The sequence below is a fragment of the Monomorium pharaonis genome, chromosome 2 (genome assembly GCF_013373865.1).
Source record: "Monomorium pharaonis isolate MP-MQ-018 chromosome 2, ASM1337386v2, whole genome shotgun sequence".
NCBI classification, from domain to species: Eukaryota; Metazoa; Arthropoda; class Insecta; order Hymenoptera; family Formicidae; genus Monomorium; species Monomorium pharaonis.
In genome coordinates this window covers 11570173-11591916 of record NC_050468.1, presented here as the reverse complement: position 1 = coordinate 11591916, position 21744 = coordinate 11570173, and the positions used below count along the sequence as shown (strand labels likewise).

The 21744-nt window shown below is 32.8% G+C and overlaps 2 protein-coding genes across 16 annotated transcripts in view; one reads left to right on the top strand and one right to left on the bottom strand.

Moving 5' to 3' along the window:
- The window catches only part of LOC105839910 (serine proteinase stubble), a 117998-nt gene that overhangs the window by 11331 nt on the left and 84923 nt on the right, over window positions 1–21744 (bottom strand). For 5 of the 12 annotated variants that reach the window (XM_036283449.1, XM_036283453.1, XM_036283450.1 and 2 more), the window contains 2 exons: window positions 1320–1591; window positions 1165–1242 (listed from right to left, as the gene is read on the bottom strand). In XM_036283449.1, coding sequence (XP_036139342.1) covers window positions 1165–1242; window positions 1320–1416 — 175 coding nt within the window. In that variant the 5' untranslated portion in view covers window positions 1417–1591. Of the gene's footprint in view, window positions 1–1164; window positions 1243–1319; window positions 1592–5387; window positions 6542–13786; window positions 14097–14616; window positions 14796–21744 lie in introns of those variants that run through there. The other 7 variants (XR_004962369.1, XR_004962371.1, XR_004962373.1 and 4 more) reach the window with 3 other exon arrangements.
- Window positions 8935–13143, top strand: LOC105839911 (cyclic AMP-dependent transcription factor ATF-2). 4 transcript variants are annotated; one of them, XM_012686551.3, is made up of 7 exons: window positions 8935–9299; window positions 9416–9509; window positions 9590–9735; window positions 10340–10686; window positions 11280–11493; window positions 11556–11898; window positions 12385–13143. In XM_012686551.3, the coding sequence occupies exons 1-7, from the start codon at window positions 9249–9251 to the stop codon at window positions 12795–12797; spliced, it is 1608 nt and encodes a 535-aa protein (XP_012542005.1). In that variant the 5' UTR covers window positions 8935–9248; the 3' UTR covers window positions 12798–13143. The 4 variants fall into 4 exon arrangements, with proteins under 4 accessions (XP_012542005.1, XP_012542004.1, XP_012542006.1 ...); XM_012686550.3 differs by having other exon boundaries at window positions 8936–9299; window positions 9587–9735; XM_012686552.3 differs by lacking the exons at window positions 8935–9299; window positions 9416–9509 and adding an exon at window positions 9996–10089 and having other exon boundaries at window positions 9606–9735.

Below are 21744 nucleotides of genomic sequence, written 5' to 3'. Positions count from 1 at the left end.
TGATGTGGAATTTCTGATTAGATATTAAATTAAATTTCATTAAAATTCGAAAACTTTGTTCGTGTAATTCAATAATTCAGCGAGAAAGTATTAGATATCATCTTCAATAAGGAAAATATATCATCGGCAAAACGCTTGACAGAGGAGAGATGCACTGAGGTCGCAGTGAAAACGGAGCTTCCGTGCGCTTCATTATAAATATTCTTGTAGAAAGTAAGCGTCGGTAAGTGGCCTTTCAAGTACGATTCCGAATTCGTCTTTCTTGTTAACTGAACTGTGTACATTTCGTGCTTTGCTCACATTTAATGTAGAAAATTGCTGTAATCGCATCGCATATATCTTTCGTTTAGATAATAGTTGCATCAAATAAAATATTGCTAAAAGATATTTTTTAAAAATTCTGTTTAATTCCTCAAATACATTTTTGCAACAAGCAGTAATCAGTTTAATATAATTTGTTTAAGTAGATTTGTTAAGTCCATACATCAAAGATAAATGTGAAATTTACCTTTTATTCTAAACTGATTTGATTATAATTATTATTATATACTTGCGGTGATAACGGAAAAATGACGAATTGCCTGGAATAAATAAAAATATAGATCACGTTGCTTCGGTTGTGTGTAAGTATAAATATCCGGTGAACGTCAACCGGTTTGTCATCTTAAAATCTTCCCGACTATCTATCATTTCATCGAGATATCGCCATTGCGCGCAAGTGTACTCATATGGCTGAATCATCCTTATCGTATGCTATTCATTTACTAATTGAAATTGTTTTAAAAGGAAATAATAGATGTATCAATGTCAGTATTGTGTGTCGCATTAGCATTGTTCGTCACCGTCTTGATTTCGCAGAGATGTTATGATGACACATAGCAATTAAATATACTCGAATTGTACTATTTAAATCGTTATTCAATATGAATGTTATTCATCAAGTATGAGAGTAAAGTTGTGACATGAATTCCTATTCTTTCAACAATGTTAAGAGAAGTTAATTTATTATTTTAATATATGGCAAATTTTTTCGTTTAAAGTAGCCTTGAAAATTTATTTTAATATCTGTTTATTTTCAATAACGTAACTCATGTGAGCGCATTGAAACCAATAACATCACCTAATATACTATAAAGATAATAATAATAGTTATACTATACTTACATCCAAGTTCATCGAAGAATCTCATCTGCCCGTGCGAATCGATCGTATTCTCGATATTTTCTTCTTTCTCCGACTGACCTAAAAAAAATACGTCCAAATTTCTCTCGTGAAAATATTATTTTTGGCGATAACGGAAGGTGTAATTATCTATTTACCGAAATTCTGTAGAAATCGGTTATTCCTTCTGTTATTAGCGAAACAACAGGCGATCAGAAGTAGCGAGATAAGTGTTCCGGCTTTGAAAACAGTCATTTCTCTCTTCAGCGATGATCGTGCGATTCACTGTCGTTCGCCAAACATGTTCACGACGTCGTCACGAATCGTTCCTGATCCGGCATCGTTTATCATTTTGCCGCGTTCCTCATGATTTCACTTTGAAGTTCGTGCCTTTGTATGTTCGCCGCCGCCGTCTCTCTCGCCGACAGTTCTGTCAAAAGTCGAAAAAAAGATCGTCTAGATGAAAAAGATTGCGTCTTTTATTTTACAAGCTTTTTTACGGTCGCTCGTTGCAATTGAATGCAGTAAAATTTGTTTTACACCCGCGAATGCTCCGTTTTAATCGAACGACTGCGAAGAGGCTTAAAAGGGACTCGATAATACTTTGGAAAGTGTTAATTACTGAAATTGTGAAAAAATCGCCCTGTAAAAAATGATCATATTTTGGAGGCGAATTTATCGGCAGAAATTTTATGAAAATATTTTCGCGATAATATATTTTTCAAATGCATCATATTACACAGTTGTTATTTGTTTCATGAAAAGTTTAGTTTATGCTGAACTTAATTTAGACAATTCATACTTTTTTCCCATGATTATAGGGTGAATCCAACTAGCCTGTCCTCATTTTTATCTGTTACATGCGTACAATGTTATCTCAAGTTGAGAATCAGACGGTCGTTTCACGTGAAAGAGTTAACACGGGACACATGATGTCTTTCGAAATTTCATAATTCTATCATCCTTTGACACAGAATGTTTCTAACGTGTTTATTTATCATTAAATTTAATAAACCTAACGCTTCAAAATACACAGAAAGATATTGTTAAGAAAAGTGATTACTTAATTACTTTTTCTTCTAGCAAGTTATGTTATCTTTAATAAAGAATATTTTCTCTTTTGGTAGTGGTCTTGAAATATACTCATCACAAAATTTTAGAAATTTATTACACATATTTAAAAAAGAATTTATTTTTTTCGAGAAATATAAAAAATTTGTATTGGAGAAAGATCAGAATAATAAGCAAATTAAATTTTTTTTTTAATCTAATATTTTTAGTTGAAGTACTAAATTACTATAATTCAGAATATATTTCGAATAAATTTGATACTTAATAAATTTGTGATAGATTTATGTGATAGATATAAACCTGTTTAAAATATTAAAAATGAGTAATATTTACTTAATTCAAATCTATTTTTTCTGTACACAGAAGTATACTTGTTTCAAATAAATAATGAATATATTTTAAGATTTATATTAAAATGTTTATTGCAAATCTCATTACTAAAAAAAAATTAATAATAGAGTGCTTTTCTTAACATGATATGAGGATGATATTTTTACGTATAACAAAAGTTTCGCTTTCGCTTTTGCTGATTTTAAAATTACGCATGGTCCTGTACAAAACAAGCTGTACTCACAAATTTAATAATTAAACTAATTCTAATGGAAAACGTGCAAGCACATATCGGCGTCATTGTACGCCATATATGAAAGGGTTGATCACGAATCGGGCGGATAAGCTCCGGTTTCCCCGTCGATCTCGAGGAACTCGGGGTCTTTGTTCACATTCTCGATCGGTTTCCCAGCGGTACACACCGTGAGCGAGTTCACGTTAGCGTGTCCAAAGACGTTCACGTACAGTCAGGTACAAAAGTGGGACACGAAACCAGGCCACCGAGACAAGTGGCACGCCTTTTAGTGCTTCGTAACGTTCGGCCGGTCTACATGCGGAACCGTATCTACACGGCAACATATCCCTCCTCCCCTACCCCTTTCCCCCTCTTTTGATTATTAGTGAAAGTTAGCCGGTAACTTTCGACTTTGACAACGACGGCGATTCAACCTGGTGAGCGCGGGACGGGGAGTGTGCCGGGTCCTCGGGGATAGTTCGTGTTTAAGAGCATCACTTTGAAGAAGCGTTTTTCAATCCTCTCTGAACGATGAAGTACTATCATTTGATACGAAAGATCAACAGAAATATGTAAACAAGCGGTGAATATGTTTGTCTAAAAATTAATCCATTTAATATTTTCCCAACTTTCTGTTTCCATCATTAAGCTCGTGATAATAAAAATTATTGAATACCTAGAAAAATGTTTTCCGTGGAAGTCACGCGAAACCAATTTATGCTCATGCAGCAGCTGTACTTTGCGAAAGTCTTGCTCTAGCTAGAACGAACTTTGGTTGTTTCGTTTAGATGATACGCGGCGAATTGAAGACGAAGGAAAGAGTGAAATATCACTTTCAACCATCGTGTTGTAAGTTACGAGTTAAAGCCCGTATACGAGCACGCTATTGTTTTTGATCGCTCGACTTTCTTCGCGCTTCTTCTGTCTAGTGAAAAAAAAGTAAACAAGTAGCACCACATGCACGTCTGGCATACATTCACCTAATTTAAATCTAGTCTGTTAATTTATGCACCGCACATTTCAATCCGCTGTTTAAAATTTGTTCAGATTTTGGATATATTATTTAAATAAAATAATATTTTTAGAAAATATATTATTTAATAATAATAATAAATTAAAAGAACATATGTGAATAAGATCATTTTAAGGTGACGCTAACGGAATTATTGCCATTGCAAAGTACAAAATTTTCCGAATTCTCTTTACAGAGAATTGAAAACCTTTTTACATATATGAGTACGAGGTATAATATACAAGACATAAATCCCAATAACACACTGGTGTGCAACACCCCAGCGAAATTTTATTTAATTTTTTTTTCTACAATTAAGTGTAGTTTTAAACTGTTTAAAAAATATACATAAATTTTCTAGACCTACAGATACAATGTTTTAAGCGCAAAAGCTGTTTTAAGTGGCTGGGGTATCGCTTACCCCATATGTACGTTATGTAATTTTTTTTGATGTGTGCATGTTGAGGATTAATTAAAGTTTAAGGAGAAAAAATTAAATATAATTTATATACTTAATATAAATTACTATATATTTCTTACATTATATGTAATTTTTAATTTTTTTTTCTTAAGTTTTTAAGTTGAGTATCCCATTTATTTTTGTGTGTACTTTACGTATATAAAAAAATTTTTTTACTTCTGTAATAATCAATTTAAAGAACTTTGTACTCTATAATGTCGGTTCCATTAATTTAAGATCTCCGTAAAAAGAGGAAGATATATCATTTTTCGGTCAAAGCGAGTTTTAATGTTTATAATAATATTTACATATCAACTCTTAAATAGTTTTTTATTTTTTGAGGGTTTCACTGTGTACCAATAACCTATGAATTGTCAGAGTTAAAACTCAATCCTAAATTGAAGCTAGAATTAATATCTCAAATTGATCGTTAATTTTAACAATATTGCTACTAGTATCTTTAAAATATTGTGAAGAATTTATCGCAAAAAATATATTATATTTATATTATTTTCAAGTCTCTTTTTTTTGAGTGCGAGATTATTAAATTTTCGGCCGACAATTAAAAAGAGAAAAGGCAAGTTATTCGTGAAGGGCTTTAATTAAAACATTTTAATGAATGTCTTAAGTAAATCGAAGAATTAAAGAAGCTTTTACAATGACCGAGCAGGTACATTGTTATGACGTTTTTCTGTCGCAGCAGGTGCCATCAATCGTTACGTTCTAAAGAATCGAAAGCACGTGCAGCGATTCAATCCGACAGTTTCACCTGGATTTCTATCAAGATCAAGGTCGAAGACGAGTCTGAGATTTTATCCGCTAACTGTGATGACAACGAAAAGAAATCTTTTTTTTTATTCAATCGATTATTGTTTGTCACGTTTTACACCGATAATCACTAGCATTATTCACTACAAATCTTAAAGAAGATAATAGAAGTAATATACAATATGTACATTATATTCTTTTGAATAAAACTTAAAATTGAAGGTAAAATTAAATGTCAATGTAAACAAAATGTTTTATTTGCAAGCTTTATCGTGACATTTGGTTTAAAAAGAAATTTTATAACTTAATAAGTACTTTAATATCTTTTCTATCTTATCTCATGTTCCTACCTTTTTTCATGTAATCTTATTATCGGTATTATACACTTTTACGCTTGAGGACCCGATCACTTTGCGGAAATGCACACTTTTGGATTCACCGCACGGGCGTTAATGAGAGGTAGTTGTAACGTTAATTCGAGTTTTCATTTGTCCGAGAGATTCGCGCGATGGAATTCATGTATCACGGTTTGTGATCACATTCATATCCACGGACCAATGAATAGAGCACCGCGACATGCGGTTAACTACTGATGAGGAACAGAAACATCAGCATCTGAGACCACTCTCTTTGGTCTGTTCTCACTCTCTCCAGATGGGCCCAAGACGCCCAAAGCGTTCCTTTTCTATCTAGCCAGTGAAATTGGCGACGAAGTGTAATGAGAGTCTTTTACATCCGTTCCTTTCGGATAAAAAGCGTTCGACGGAACTCATCACTTTCTAACCAGATGTTCTTCTTTCACTCTTTTTTGTTAATACAAGTAAACAAGTTTTTACCTTTTTGCTATCAATTTTTTTATTTTAAATTATTTAATTAACATTATAAATTCAAACAAACATTAATGTTTATTTATGTCACTTATCTCAATAATTTCCTACAATCACTTTCTAGAACTCTGTCAATATTTGCCTTACTTATAAAGTAGAATATTTTCACAATATTTTTACACAATGTATTTAAACATAGCAACACAATAATCTTAATACAATAACAATACACTGTAAGTTATTCAGTTTAATGTATCACTTATGTCGACAAGCAATACTACTTTTGTTAAACTACATATCTTTTTATTTTATTACTGTAGGATTAAACAGTAATCAAAAAGTTAAAAGTTAAATAATAAAATTATAAAACATTTAAAGATCTATATTAATTGTTTTATAATTTAAAATAATCTAATCTTAAAAAATTATAATATTCTAATATAAATAACATTATTTAACTTTTAATTTAACTTAATTTAGTATGAAAAAGATATTAACTTATCGAAACCTATATTACTGTAAGTTAAATTAAACATTGAAGATAATTCGATGCTAGTATTGAAATGTTTGTTAATGTGTCTAATTGAGAAATATATAAAAGAATTTTAACACAAAGATTTTGTATAACTTCTATAGTTTCTTTATATTATATTTGAATATTTATTCCTCTGAGTTTTTATCTAATTTTTATTTCTTTTCTAAACAAAATACTTTTAACTTTCTACTTTTGTGTTTATTTTATTTCTAAATCTAAATATTCTAAATATTTAAATTCTAATTCTAATTCTAAATATTAAAAATTTAATTTATTTGTTTATATTTTATATTTTTGTATTTCTCAAAAATCATGTATATCCTAAAAAGTATGATTTTAATTATTAATTCTTACGCATGTATTTGATACGGATCTGTTTTCAGCAAGATGCAATTATGGTAATATATGTAAATCACACCGCTGTGTATTCGATTCACTATCTGTGAGCTTAGTAATCCCGAAACTTACTTTCACGAAGAGCTACAATCGCGGGACAATCTGTTTCTTTCCGCGCGAGATTTCACTTCGAAATGTCGCATGGAAATCACTTCTTGGACTTTCGGATGGCACTCAGTTTTCTGAAACTACTCATTTACGCGGCGAGTAATTATAATAATTATAATAATCTCGCGAAAACGATAAACGGCGAAGGAAAATTTCTTACCAAGACATCAGTCGTATATTCCATCGAATATTCCATTAGTCGCATGTACAATGAGATATATAATTATATGCATGTCTTTTGTATATTTCTACATGTTTCGATAAAATAAAATGTATTATAAAGTTAAATGTTTATTAATTTTTGATATACTTTATTAATTTGAATTACTATTAATTAATTAATATAATAATTATATATTTTATTAATAATATATTATACAAACATATAAATTATTAATTTAAATGTTTTATAATGTTGTTTCAAAATATTACAAATATTATCGATATATTATTATTAAAAAACAGGACTTTATTGTTACTTTCAAACAAAACATCTATATAATTGACTACATAATAATATGATATAATAAAATAAAGAAAAGTCACGCATAAATTTGTAGTCATTGCCAAGATTTACTCTACATCACGCTGTGCTATTACTGTGCTATTTCTATGTAATTTGCGTAATTACGTCTCACGTTCTTTTATGTATGTACGTATTTGCATTCTATTCACGCCCGCGACGTAGAGTAAAACAGCTAATGTGAATGACCAGTGAATGATTTGATTGAGATAACAAAAAATTAAGTAACAGAATAGAATATTTAATAACAATTTTTTTTACAATATTTGGAAGAAGAAATTATAATGGATGGTTGCTAATGTATGAATGTTATATTATTAAAATGATTAATTCAATAATGATTAATTCAATATTTACTATTCTAGTTCAACTTAAAAATTGCGTTTGAAGATCGAAAGTAACGATGCGTTTGAAAAATTAGAAAATGTATATAAAAATCATATTCTAATATCACTCTAAAATCTGTGTTTTCATTGGCTCTAGATATAAATTGTTAAATAACTGTAGAGAAAAATTATAAACAAATATTAATGGTCAAATAAACGAGCAAATTAACGAAGATAACAGTGCCTTTGTATTTATTTTAAATGCTCTCTCTTAATTTCGTTTCAATTATGTTTATAGAATAAATATGTTTGACCTATAATGCATTATTTATTTTAACATTTTGCAGCATAGTTACGCAAGTTTCGACGTTATGGTCTACCGACAATACAATACCGATGTAAGAATAATGATTCTGATTAAAAACAAAATTATAAATATAAATTGCAACATTGCAGTCTACACAAGGAAAGATTATGTACATTTCCATATGTACATATTCTATCTTTGCATATTTCTAAAAATAAATATATAATTTTATAACAAAATATTGTAATTTAAACAAACCTATTTTTTTAATTCATTTTTGTAAAAAGGTCTTATTATTATCACATTTACTCTTTGCTTTATTTGAGTGTCGTTATTTGAGTGTTATATTCGTTATTTTTATAAAAGACATTCTAAGTAATAAGTATTTCACAAGTTAGATTTAGGATCGATTGAACAATACATTGATAAATGTAATTGTTAAGCTTTTAAATTATTTAAATTATTTAAATTTAAACTATTATTGACACACAAAATTATTGTACAAAATGTAAATGACTGTAATATGATCGTTTTCTTGTTGTTAATTTTCATTTTTATATTTAATTTATATTTGAAATAAATAAATGACATCTTCATCAACTTTTTCCTTTGTTTATACAATTAATTGTATATATATATTTATTATATTGATAAACTCTTGTTTCTTTTTTATTAAAAATTTATTAGCTTATAAAATTTAATGTATAAATTTGAATGTATAAAAAATGACACAAGTATAAAAGTAAAAAAATGTTAAAAAAGAGGAACTTTTTCATGTTTTACTTTAAACACAGTAATACCGACTATAGTCTCCTCCAGATTTTCTTGTACCATATACTAGATGCCAGCACGTATTCTGTTAATATACACAATGTGGAGTTTTGGAGTATTGTGGTGGTGGAGTAATATGCCAACATGGCTACAGCCAACTACTTCGAGCGAAATATTAAATGCTGCATTAAATATGTATTAAAAAAAAATTAATTCGTTTATTATCTTGAAGTTAAGAAATTCAATCTAGTCGTTAGGGAGCATGTGGCTGTATTTCGTGGCGCTAAGAGTATCCGTAAACAAGTTTATTAATTGTGTATTCTGCTGATATTATTGTGTATACCAGTGTATACTTCTGTATTCGTGTCTGAAAGAAATCTAGAACTTGGAACCGGTGTTTATCCGAATACATTCCGCAATGACAGATTCGGAGAAACTCTTCACTTGCTCCACATCTGGCTGCAATATGGTAAGTGGTAATTATTTTGTTTCTCTTATTTAAAAAATGTAACTTTTCACAGGTTAAACCTTAAAAAACTACAGTAACATAGGAAATAACAGAGCAAAATTTTTTTTTATTTACAGAGCTTTACAAATGAGGATCAATTAACGGTGCACAAGAAAAAACATGACATGATGTTAAATTTAAATAATAACTCTAAGAGTGCTGGATTTGTTGGTAAGATATTACTCAATAATATGATTTACGTCGCATTGAAAAGACTCAGATGTACTAAAAGACTAATCAATATACAGCAGATCAAACTCCAACACCAACAAGGTTCTTTAAAAATTGTGAGGAAGTTGGTTTATTTCAAGATCTGCAAAACGTGGTCAATCCTTTCGAAGAAACGTTTCGAAGGGCTGTTGAGGCTGGAAATACTGGCACACTTGTAGTATCAGAGGCAAGACATAAAAATCATCATATATACATATACGAGAAGAAATCAGAAAGTAGAGTGAATTTATTTATTTCTAATGTGCAATACACGTTAACATTTCTCAATATAATCGCCCAACTTTGCAACGTTTTGTGTAACGGTTCATGAAGTACTAATTCGGTTTACAAAAGTTTTCCAAGATAAACGAGAGAAATTGATTTGAGATTCTTCAGTTTATAGCTCACCTTGCTCTTTTTGATTTTCATTTGTTCAAATTATTAAAGGAAGCCTTGCATGGCCAGTGGCACACCAGTGACGAGGAAATTACGAAAGTGGAGCATAACTTTCGCAGATGGAATGAGAAGATCTTCACAAAATGTATTGCCAAGCTTACTGACTATACTCTAAGAACTAAATGTAATAATTATTGTTGTATATATTTCGCTAATATGTATTGTACGCGAGGAATGAACAAACTTACTTTACTTTCTGATTTTCTCTCATATATAATATGTATTCATATATTTCAAATTTGTAAAAAACTTTTAAAGTAATATATATATTTTTTATTCTTCTATTTTATAAAAAGTATCAAAAGTATGCATTCGACGATGTTTACTTTTTGCAGACTGGAATAACGGATGATACATTACATACTCCACATATCTTTCCGTATATATCTGATGTATTACCTGCAAATAGTCAAATTCTTTCTGAAGATAATGTTGAGGTCTGTTCTTCGACTGTATCTCTCTCCGAAACTACCACTCTTGCGGAAAAAGATGTACAGGAGGAAAGCGCTCGAAAGACTGAATGTAATAGTATTAAATTAAATACAAACGAGACGCAGGACTTGATAAAAGATTCGACTGTCGCATCTGCGAAAGATAATGCTCTTCCAACGGATATTATTGTCTCAAGTGCAAATATACCTATAGCACCTAAACTTTCGTCGGTGCAACCTACATCTCACTTGTAAGAATGCTTTCTACTATTATAAAATTACTCTGTGCATTTTGTTGTAATAAGCAACAAAGTTAAATTCTCTTTTTAATTCAATGTATTTTTTGTTTATATTATTTAAACTTTTTTAAATTATATAATCCGATTATTCTTTTAATTCTAGATTTTTTTATTACTCTTAAATAATGATTAATTAAGCCTTCGTTATTGAATGTTTTGTGAAAGACACTTTAATTAGTATTCTAAAATTCAGTAGACTTAGAATGTTCTTTTTTAATTACATGCCCAACATGTTTTTTACAACATTATATAATTTTAAGTTACATAATCTCATTCTTTAGATTTTGACTCTCATAATGAAAAAAGTTCAATTACATTAATTTTAAACAAAGAATATGTTAATTAAAAATTTTGTTCAGTATAGAACCAGTGAATACCAATTAAGAAAATTCTAGAGCAAATACGAATTAGGATCAATAGTGTTAATATGTATTTTCTTAATCTAAAAATATTTGAAGCTCAATAATGAGATATCCTACACATACTACATATCCTACATTTAAATATCATATAAATTTATAATTAAATATTTTTCTTGTGCGAAGGTCCATCAACGGCGAGGAAGTGCAATTGCTACTGAAAACTGCGGACGGTAAATTAATGCAGTTGTGCGCGACACCAGTGTCGGAATTTTCTAATGTATCAAATGTTACTACCGAACCACAAACCGTTGTTATCAGAACCGAACCGGCTCTGCGATGCGCAATGAAATTGGAGCCTAAGAAAACTGTGATCTCGAGATTATCATTAGCAAAAATGGTAACGTCTGCTTATTTGCCGATAATTGGCGTTTTAAGAATCTGTTAGAAATTCTGTTACAGAAGCTGAAACAGTCCCTGTCCAAGAATGCGACCGCGCAGAATCAAAAGACTGAGGGATGCGCGAAAACGAATACGGCGGCCGCTATGAAGAAGGAGGGTGTCAAGAAAACGATCGATCAGCTTAAGAAAAAAGACATTCTAGAGCGCAATCGTGCCAGTTCCATGCGCGCACGGGCCAAAAGAAAAGAGTGGATCCAAGAACTCCAAAGAACGGTGACCAACGTGAACGAGGCGAACACGGCTTTACAGATGGAAGTAAAAACTTTACGCAAGGAAGTTGCGAGACTGAAGACTCTTTTGCTCGCCCATAAAGATTGCCCGGTCACAAAGGCGATGCAAAAAGGCAAGTTATTAATTTGGACATCTATTAATAGCGTAACCAAAATCATAACTTTTTATTCATTGTGCGACTTTTTTTGTTAAAAAAATCTAATTTTTTATTCAAATCTGCTTGTGTAATATGGTTAAATAAGATTTAGTTTGAAGCAATTCATTATTTCGATTTATTTTTGTATATATATTGTTTATATAATTATATATTTTTTTACATATACAGAAAGAAAGAAAATGTAGAGTTATTATACTCGCTGAACAATTAGTCAATAATTGTTTAAGAAAACATTAAAATAATAATAGATTTCGAAATAATAAAGTGCAAATTTATAATTTTTAAATGTAATTTTCATACAGATATCATTTAACATAATTTCATTACTTGTAAAAATGTAATTATATTAGTTATTTTTATTACATTTGTGCACTAACACTTTTGCGGCAATCTTATTTAGTTTAGACAATAATTTTATTGCAATCTTTTTAAAATTTGCAGGAATAATTCTCGGACCTAAGATAATTTCAGTAGATAATTCGGAGATACTTACGGTGCCGATATCGGCTAATGGCGTGCCCGTAAAACGACCAGTTTCCTATACAACCGAGATTCCGAACGTGTCGACGAAGAAATCGGTCCTGTCGATCGCGAAGAACCCAGTGATACTCCCGAAGATGGATTGCAGTACCGCGAATCTCGCAATTCCAAACGCGACGATCATAAAGACTCTACCGGCGTTAAAGATCGTAGGCGTTAATCAGTTTATACCGGAGAAATCGGAGGGAACAAAACAAATACTGATTGTGCAAAATCAACCGAGAAAGTTGTGCGATACTACACCTAGGCAAATTATTCAAATAAACCCGAATTACGAAGTTGAACACGCGGCATCCAAGAGTACGGGAGCGTAATTCATTGTTCGCAAAACGTTCGTGCATTTGTAACGAACTTTTTGTGATTAAGATGGTCAGCGAATAGACGAATGAATCGATTCTATGAGCTATACGATACGTTTTCATGGATAGAGCAAATGTCCATGAAAATCTGTCTGTGTATGTTTCCAGTTTTTTTATCTCTTCCATAATAAATTAATTCGCTAACATTTTCTTGTGATATTTTAGCCATTATTCTGCAGATAACTACTGTTTAATGTAAATCGCAAACGTATTCCTAATGTAGAGGAATGTGGAATAATAGAGGGAGTACCAATATTTTATATTATTTATTGTGTTTACAGTAAAACAATTTTATTGAAAACTATAATTTTTATAATTTTATCCTTATAATATAGTATAAATTAATATAAATTATATATCTTATAAATTCTTTACCAAAAGGAGATATTACCTGTAAAAATGTATATTTTTTTATTGACGGACATAATTTCTTATGTAATAAGATATTTGTGTAATAAAATAATTTAATGCTTTTTTCAATTCTTACATTAATAAAATAAATTTAATTCCACTTACAAAAATACTTATTGTCTATTTGTTAAATCGTTAATCAAATGTGAATGTGGATTGATTGATAAGTAACAACTCATCGACTGATCACACAGACCCACAGAATTGGCAGTAAAGAAACTTCTTTTATAATTATTTTGTTTTTATTAATATTTATGGTTACTGAACACAATTTTGAGAGTTTATTATTTTTAGTCTCATAGACATCATTTTTTCAAAATTTAAACATAAAAAAAACCAATTTAGATTCATCAGACAAAAATACATTAAAAATGGACAAATAATTATTAAGAAAGTTTTTATGATTCTCAATTTTACAGGCCTGCTTATTAAACAGCATTACGTTATCATAATAAAATTGAAGGATAAACAGTTGCGTTGTTCCCATGAAATTCACACGATTTCTGTTAACGTAAAAATAAAACCTACAAAACTTATGAGAAGTGCTACTGGAACTTTTATTATTTTTTTGGTACTGTAATAACAGAATGATATGTCAATTTTATAGATCCTCTGCCATATATGCTTTCGGCATTCAGTAGTCGAAGACCCGGCAATGTATCCAATCCCACGATGATTCTGTGACCCTCGGGCCCTTATCAGTTCTCCGTCCAGTCGTCTAACAAACTCTACACCGGACAGGAGAATGATAAGGGGCTTTGGGCACGCATTGCTTCGAACACAGGAAATGATATTAAAAAAAAAATGATGTTTCACCCCGCGATGCCTACTCCCCCGAGATATCTGCAAAAGAGCAATTGACTGTGATTATTTTCTCATTTCACGAGAAATACTTAATATCATAAAAGCAGAAATAAATGACTGCATTTGGAAGGAATTATCTTCGAAAGCAATATGCTTTTATGTCATTTATATTTTTACGATGCACGCGCAATAGAACGCCAATCTTATTATTTTTCATCCGGCAACGCAAAGGTTAAAATTGCATCATGTTATAAACAGATTTAAAATACTCACGCCCTCAAGAGGCTTAAGACTATTTCTGACAGTTTACATGTGAAGAATCGTATATTTATCTGTGTTAGCGTAAAAAGTCGATCCGGTTGCCGGGACACACGCGTGCGTCGTGTGTGCCGAAGGTTTTTCCAGTCCACGACCGCGCATTTGCTTACGTCAGAGGAGTGAGGATCACGAATTGTTCGAGGCGATCAAACGGAGATAAGAGCACCAACAAAGGACAAACGTCACTCTCGAACAAATACAAAATTTTCGTTCCTTTACGAAACCGGAGTGAGTCACTCACGAGAGCACAACGGGCCTGTGAGGTATCCTGCGCGGCGGGCCCAGCCTGCGGTTGGTTACTAAGTAAACTCTGTCAACCGCTTTCTCGTGTCGATAACAGACGTCGATAGCGACCGGCCGGATACAGTGTGCGTCCCTGTTCTCTCCCGGTTTCGCCGATGCTTCCTTAACCTTTATCCTCTGCAATGAATCAATCCTGAGAGTGAGAGAGAGAGAGACAGAGAGAAAGAGAGAGAGGGGGGGGGGGAGAACGCGTTTAATGACGCCTACGCTTTTCAAATAAAGAATATTCTTTCTATGGAATATGCACTGTAGAATCATTTGCGATAATGATATAATAACGCAATCGTGTTCTGCAAGTTTGTAATATTGAGCTATAAAATATTAAAGTATGATCAAAAGAGAATAAATGTCACGCATTGAACGATGACCTAATTTCGTTTCAGAATTAATCTACTGAAATGAAACACATTTAAAATCACAAGTAAAGCGTCTATGATTTAAAAATGTCCATTTTCTATTCGCCTTTCGCAACATTTTATCTCGCCATTTTATAACATTTCTATTCTAAATAAAATAAACATTAAATTGATTAAATTTAAGAATAGTGTTTCGTTAAATTATGTCGTTAAATAAACGACTATGCAAATAAAATACAAATTGCAAAATTTTATATATAATAAAAATTAAATTAAATAATTCGATACAATATAAAAATTTACGTCATATAGAAAAGGATAATATACAAGCAAAAAATTATAATCCTAAATTTCACAAAAATTTTTTACTTTAATTTTAATGTTTTAATAATCATATATGTATATAATAAATAAATAAATAAATAAATAAATAATATATATATATATATATATATGATATTAATATCAAATTATATATGATATTAATATCAATATTTTTTCTCTTATAAAAAGTAATATTGAATAATAGATAAAAATATTTCTTTGATACCATACAGAACTCTTCATACAAGCAAGTTATACCCAACGCTTTTCATGTAATCTTACTTTAATATAACATTTATAATTTTGAAGATAAAGAAATTCTCAAAAATATTCTTGTTTCTATGTAGCATACAAATCTAATATTTACTGCAAGAGAGGACACGACTTTCTTAACATGTTTTAAAGCGCTGAGATCTAATCTATAGTTTTCAGAAAAATTTCATCAAGTCGATTTTTTTAATAATATAATATATTGATATAGTGACAGTGACATTATAATATATCATCGTTTAGTTACAAAAAAATATCGTATTGTTTGAGTTTATATTATAAAATAAAATGTTAAATAAATTGTATAAAATTAATTTAAACTGCTACATTTGCGAACAATATATTATTGGAAAGGACTGTATAATCTCACAGAATCGTTGAAATTTCTTTATATTAATATTACTCTTTTTTATATAAAACACATTAAAAGCACAACACTTCCTGATTAATTCACTTTTTTAATTTAATAAAACTTTATTATATATTAGAATGTTTTCTTATATTTCAAAAACTAGACCTGATGGAAATATATACGATAATAGATTTGAGTGTCAAAAATTGCTCTAGAAACAATGTTATATGCACAAAACCTTATAAATTAATGTAATTGAATATGCTAAAATATATAGTAAAAGAACATAATTCTAACTTTTAGATTAAATCAATCAATTGTGGTGCCGATAAGGTGAAAATAAGAAATTAAGGAAAAACAAAAGTTTTCTCAGTTTCTGCAAGTTTCTACATTTTAAATATTTTTTCTAGTAATAACATCATCAATTCTCGATACAATATTCTAACAAATCTCAAATAATAATTTTCTCGTTGATGTGCCTTCGATATCGCGCGGTTACACTAAAGATATTTATATTTGATCACCGATAATACGAAAGACGAGATGAAAAGAATCGGAGTCGTGGTAAAGAAAATGTAAAAGTCTTTTACTTAAAATTTGACTCTGAACTCGTGAACCAATTGACTGTGAGTGTATTTGAGATCTCGCAACGAATCGTGCTGGTGGTTTACCTTTTAACATGAGGATGAATGCGAGCGTTCCGATCGCGGTAAAACTTTCCTGATGTGCTCATAGCAGAAGCTCGTTAGACACTGACTCGAAAATGAGAATGGCTTTCCGATTCCGAAGGACAGTAAACACACACTCGGCTCGTAACCCATAACAGTCCAATTCTCGATCGTTCGATTTCAAAACAAACCTACATCAACTCCAGACTGTTTATCACGACTTTGATTGTTAAGTAGATTCCACAAGATGGAATAAAAAATGTAAACAGAAGCTATTGTCGTTGAACAAAAGCGTCTCGCTCTTTGGAACGTTCGAAAAGCAGAAATATAAAGATAATTTAATAATGAATGTACCTCTTTTTCGAATATATTTATATTGTTATAAAGTAACATTAATGTTTACCGTTTTCTTAAATAAGAGATAAGATATAATCATATCTAAAACTCAAAATGAAGGAACCAATAAAAATGAGAACGGCAATTTTAAGCGAGACGTTCATTAGGACCCGCTGGTATCCTCCACCCTCTTTCGAGAATGCCGAAAATTCGCGGTTTACTCCTCGAGAATTTATGCTGGAATTTTACGTAGAATCGGTAACGGGGCCGCCAATAATCGCGAAATAACCATAAACACGCGAGTTCAAAGCTTCCTCGCAAGGATGCGGTTCGCGTTCGATCATTCGTAGAATTCTTGGCGTCGATTCGTCTTGCCGGCCTCCTGCTCAATCGACGCACGTACGGAAATAGCATCGAGAGCAGGTGCTCAATCCTACGGCCCTGCTCTGTCTTGATATCGCGCTGTGAACCGCCGTGCGGTTACCATACAACATGTACGCGCGCGCAATTTCCCAATTTTGGCTAAAGTGTTTTTCGCGATCGAACTAAATAAGTTGTTTGGTGAACCTGTGGAATTAGAAAAAGTGAAAATAAATAGAAGTCATGTGTACTTGAACAGAAGTGTTTCGCTCTTTAGAACATTCGAGAAATAGGAATATGATTCAAGAAATATAATTCAACAAATACCGCTTCCTCGAACATTTCTATACTGTTAAAAAATAACATTAATGTTTATTGTTTTAATAAAGGTAAGAGGGAAGAGATGTTTAAAATTAAAATTTAGATCATTTCAATGTTTCGAGATTCATACATTACACTTGCTGATGCTAATAACCGTTAATAATACAAATTAATAGAACTTCGAAAATTAGAATTCAACGAGGTATTATTCCGTTGGAATAACGAATTCATACTCGAAGAAAATTTTATAGTAAAAATTACCATGGTAAGCAGTAAGCGCGGACCAAAAGGAATTAAAAAATTTTTTTACTGTATTTTTCATAAAATTGCCATTTACATTAATTATTATATATTTCACTGAAAATTCTTTTTATGATACGGGATTATCGTTATAATTTTTGATATGAAATTTTCTCCAATAAAAGCTAATTTCAAGTTGCAAAATGCGTCCAGTAAACCAAAGAAAAAAATTTGATATTTATAAAGATATCTCTTTGCGAATATAAATTTGAATTATTAAAATACTAAAAAGTCACCCTATTACTTTGTTTTATGCATCTCAACTATAGGGAGATATTTGTCGCCGCGTTAGAGTAAAACCCGTATGAACGTTATTCATATTAAATGAACGCGCGGGAGTATATGTTAAATATTAAAGACCTAATTCGTCGACTAACGAGTCAACTGTGCAATCAACTACGTACACAAGTTTCATAATTATATGGTTCTCGGTATATGCTAACGTGGGCAAATATATCTCCAATAATAATAATAATATTAATAATAGTAATAATATTAACAAGCGAAATCTCAATCGGAGCTCATGCGGCGGACAATGTCACTTCTACGATATCGTTTCAATTGGAGATAATGCAACGTCGCGACTGCGTCTGCTCAGAAGACGGGCGGATTAATCGTTGTGATCTTCGATCGGAACGAAAGATCAATCGCTCATGATATCTTGCGCGCGATCTCACGATTATCCGGTGTACGAACGGTGGAACGTACGGCGCGAGATTCGCCCTGAAATTCGCTTCTTAAATTCTTGTTAGCAGAACGGAGCCACGGCGGCGGCCGCGCGGATTCCATTTACTGATTGGATATGGCATCAGTTATTCATCGCCTCTAGTTGAAGGAGAGAACGAGAGCGAGAGAGAAAGAGAGGAGCACGTGCGGCCGTTATAAATACGGCGGATTTCCCGTCGGTATGCTGCTGCATTTGGAAATTCTCGACGGGCATCTTCAAACTCCCCTCCCGCCCTTTCCATTACGTCGCTCGCGCACGTCCACGTTTGATCGTCGCGCTATCAATAAAAAAACAGTCCCGCCCGCGTAATTCTCTCGTGTACACGGCAGCTTAGGAAGGATATTCTCCTCACGCCGAGGCCGAAGAAAACTTGCGCAATAACTAATACATCTGCCTTATGGCACATCGACAAGATTCCCCAGCGATTCGGCCCCTTCGATTTCTTACAAAAATTCCGGCATGATAAATTCACGATAGTTTCCGAGAGAGCGGAACGGAAGATGGACGGATCATGGGTGAAAAGACGTGAAGAGAGCGGACATGATTGTCGTATTTAATTTAGCCTGCTGATCGCCGTGACGAAAATGATTAAATCAATTACCTATATTATGAAATTAAATCAATATTGACGTTTTATAATATTGATTTAATTATTTTCGCGACGGTACTCTCGTCTTCGTCGAGAAAATAGAGATTGACCAGAAGGATGTTCTATTGTAGTAAAATGATGATAGATCACGACCTGCGGACTGTTTATAGATCCGCTGAGCGTCGGGAGAATGTCGTATCGAGACGTACTTGGCGGAAGGAGCGATCAGAAAGGAAGCCGAAGTGACGTGGGTTGCCATTATATTTATGATGAATTACGGAATATATCAACGCAATAAACACATTCACGCGGCAATATGACGAAGATAAACTGGAATCGGGCGTACGATTCTATGTTTCTCTGAGATAACGATGATAATATGCGATCTATTGAAGCCTTGAGATTCGTATGCGCCTCCTTTCATTTATTTATCTATTTTACATTCGATTCCAGACATTTCCTCGTTGTAAAAAACCTTAGTTCTCCAATCAGATACAAAAATTCGAATATTAATCGAAAATAATCTTGTCGCGTATAAATCAGATTAATAATATGATCATCGGAATTTTTTTGACTCCGTTGATCGTTTCAATTTTTGTTTTTTCCAGTATAGAAAACAGAATATTTAATGAATAAAAAATTAGCGCCTTTAGTGGTTCTAATGTCAAAGAAAAAGTTAATTCCTCGAAAATAAGAATTCTGCAGATACATGTAGAGGAGAGAAGGCGATTATGGATTAGGTGTGAAATTGTGGAATTTACGGAATTCATATACTTTGTGTTGAATATTGGAGATAACTGTCCAAATTATTTCTTTACATACTATTTTGACGTTATAACATAGTCATGTTATTATGAAAGCTGTATTTTAGTACTATAAATAGCCGAAAGTTTAACAAATGTGTTTTTTTTTTACGTCATTTAGAGAAATATATCGGGTATTAATCTTTTAACTTTAGCATGGTTTTCAAATGACGTAATTGAATTTAATGTTTGACGCAATGCGTACATGTATTTGATGTGTAAAGTTATATTGCCTGCGTTCAGGGTTATGGACCACTTGCGAGTGTCGCAAGTCTGAATCTTTCGAATAATTGTTTCGAATAAAATTTTGTTATATTTTATTTTATTCATTAATATATTCTTTGTTATAATACTTGTACAATGCGCAAAGTTGTAAAAGCCAAAGATTTTTTTATATATATTTTTCTGTGATGCTTTGTACAAGTTAGATACTTTTGTAATACTAATGTGCAAAATCTGCCAAAGAGCACTTTTTCTCTTAAGGGGGGAAAAAAATGTTGGTAATATTCCATATCCGCCTACTGGTTCCATAATCGCAATCTTTTTCCTCCTCTTCAATAAATTTGTTAACTACGTCCGTTATGTATATCCAAAGAACTTCTGCTCATAATATGATTGGTAGAACTTTTAAGGGGTAACAAGAATTATGTCACATAAATAATTACCGAGTTATTAAAATAAAACAGAATGGTTCATAACCCCCTTCTCTCCTCTACGCTGAATTTATTGCGCTTTTTACGCTTTGAACTAAAATATCGAGAGAGCAAAATCCGGGCATCGAGAGGACCGAGAGGAAATATGCGTCCAAACGTGTGATTGAAACGGAATCGAATGGAGCGATGAGCCCGCGACGGCTATTGAAACGGTCCCGCGGCCCCGAGAAATGGTCAGTTACACGCGCGACGACGGACGCTGACGTACGTGCGATAGTCACATGGGCGCGCGCGACTGACGACAACGAGGAACAAGGGCCGGTGGCGGAGTCGTCGATCGATCTGTTCACCGCCGAAAATACACGCGCGCACGTATATACGCGACGGCGGCGTATACGTACCCCGTCGCACATTTTCCGCGCCGGGGCTGCCTGCGCGATACAAAACGCGGAAACTGCACACACGGTGGTCCAGAGAGCGACGGCGGCAGGCGGCGGCAAACCAGGAACGGAGGGAGGGAGGGAGGGAGGGAGAGAATGGAGGGAGATACACGGCGGAGGGCTCGCGGAAATTGTATAGCCGCACGATGATTCCGAGAGACTAGACGAGACCGAGAGCGAGAGGAAAAGAGAGAGAGAGCTCGCCGAATCGCGGGAACGCGCGCGGCGAACTCGTGCGATGACCCGCGCGCGCGCCGCCACGCACGTTGCCGTCGCTGTCGTCATTCGGACGCCCGTGGACCGGGCCGCAAATAACGAGGACGTCGCGTCTCGCCGCGGCTCTCTTCCACACGCTCCGAATGCTCGGCTCTCTCGGAGCGCCTTTTCACGCGCGTGCGCGCGCGGCCGCGGCGATAAACTTATCAGGTCGAGAGTCCGAATCCTTTTGTGTCCCTCCACCTCTCCTCTCCTCTCCTCCCCTCCCCCCCCCCTTGCCACAAAGAACGCGCGATCCAATTTCAACATCGAAACGGCGTTCACGCTCGTTTTCGTTTATCGAAACGGGGA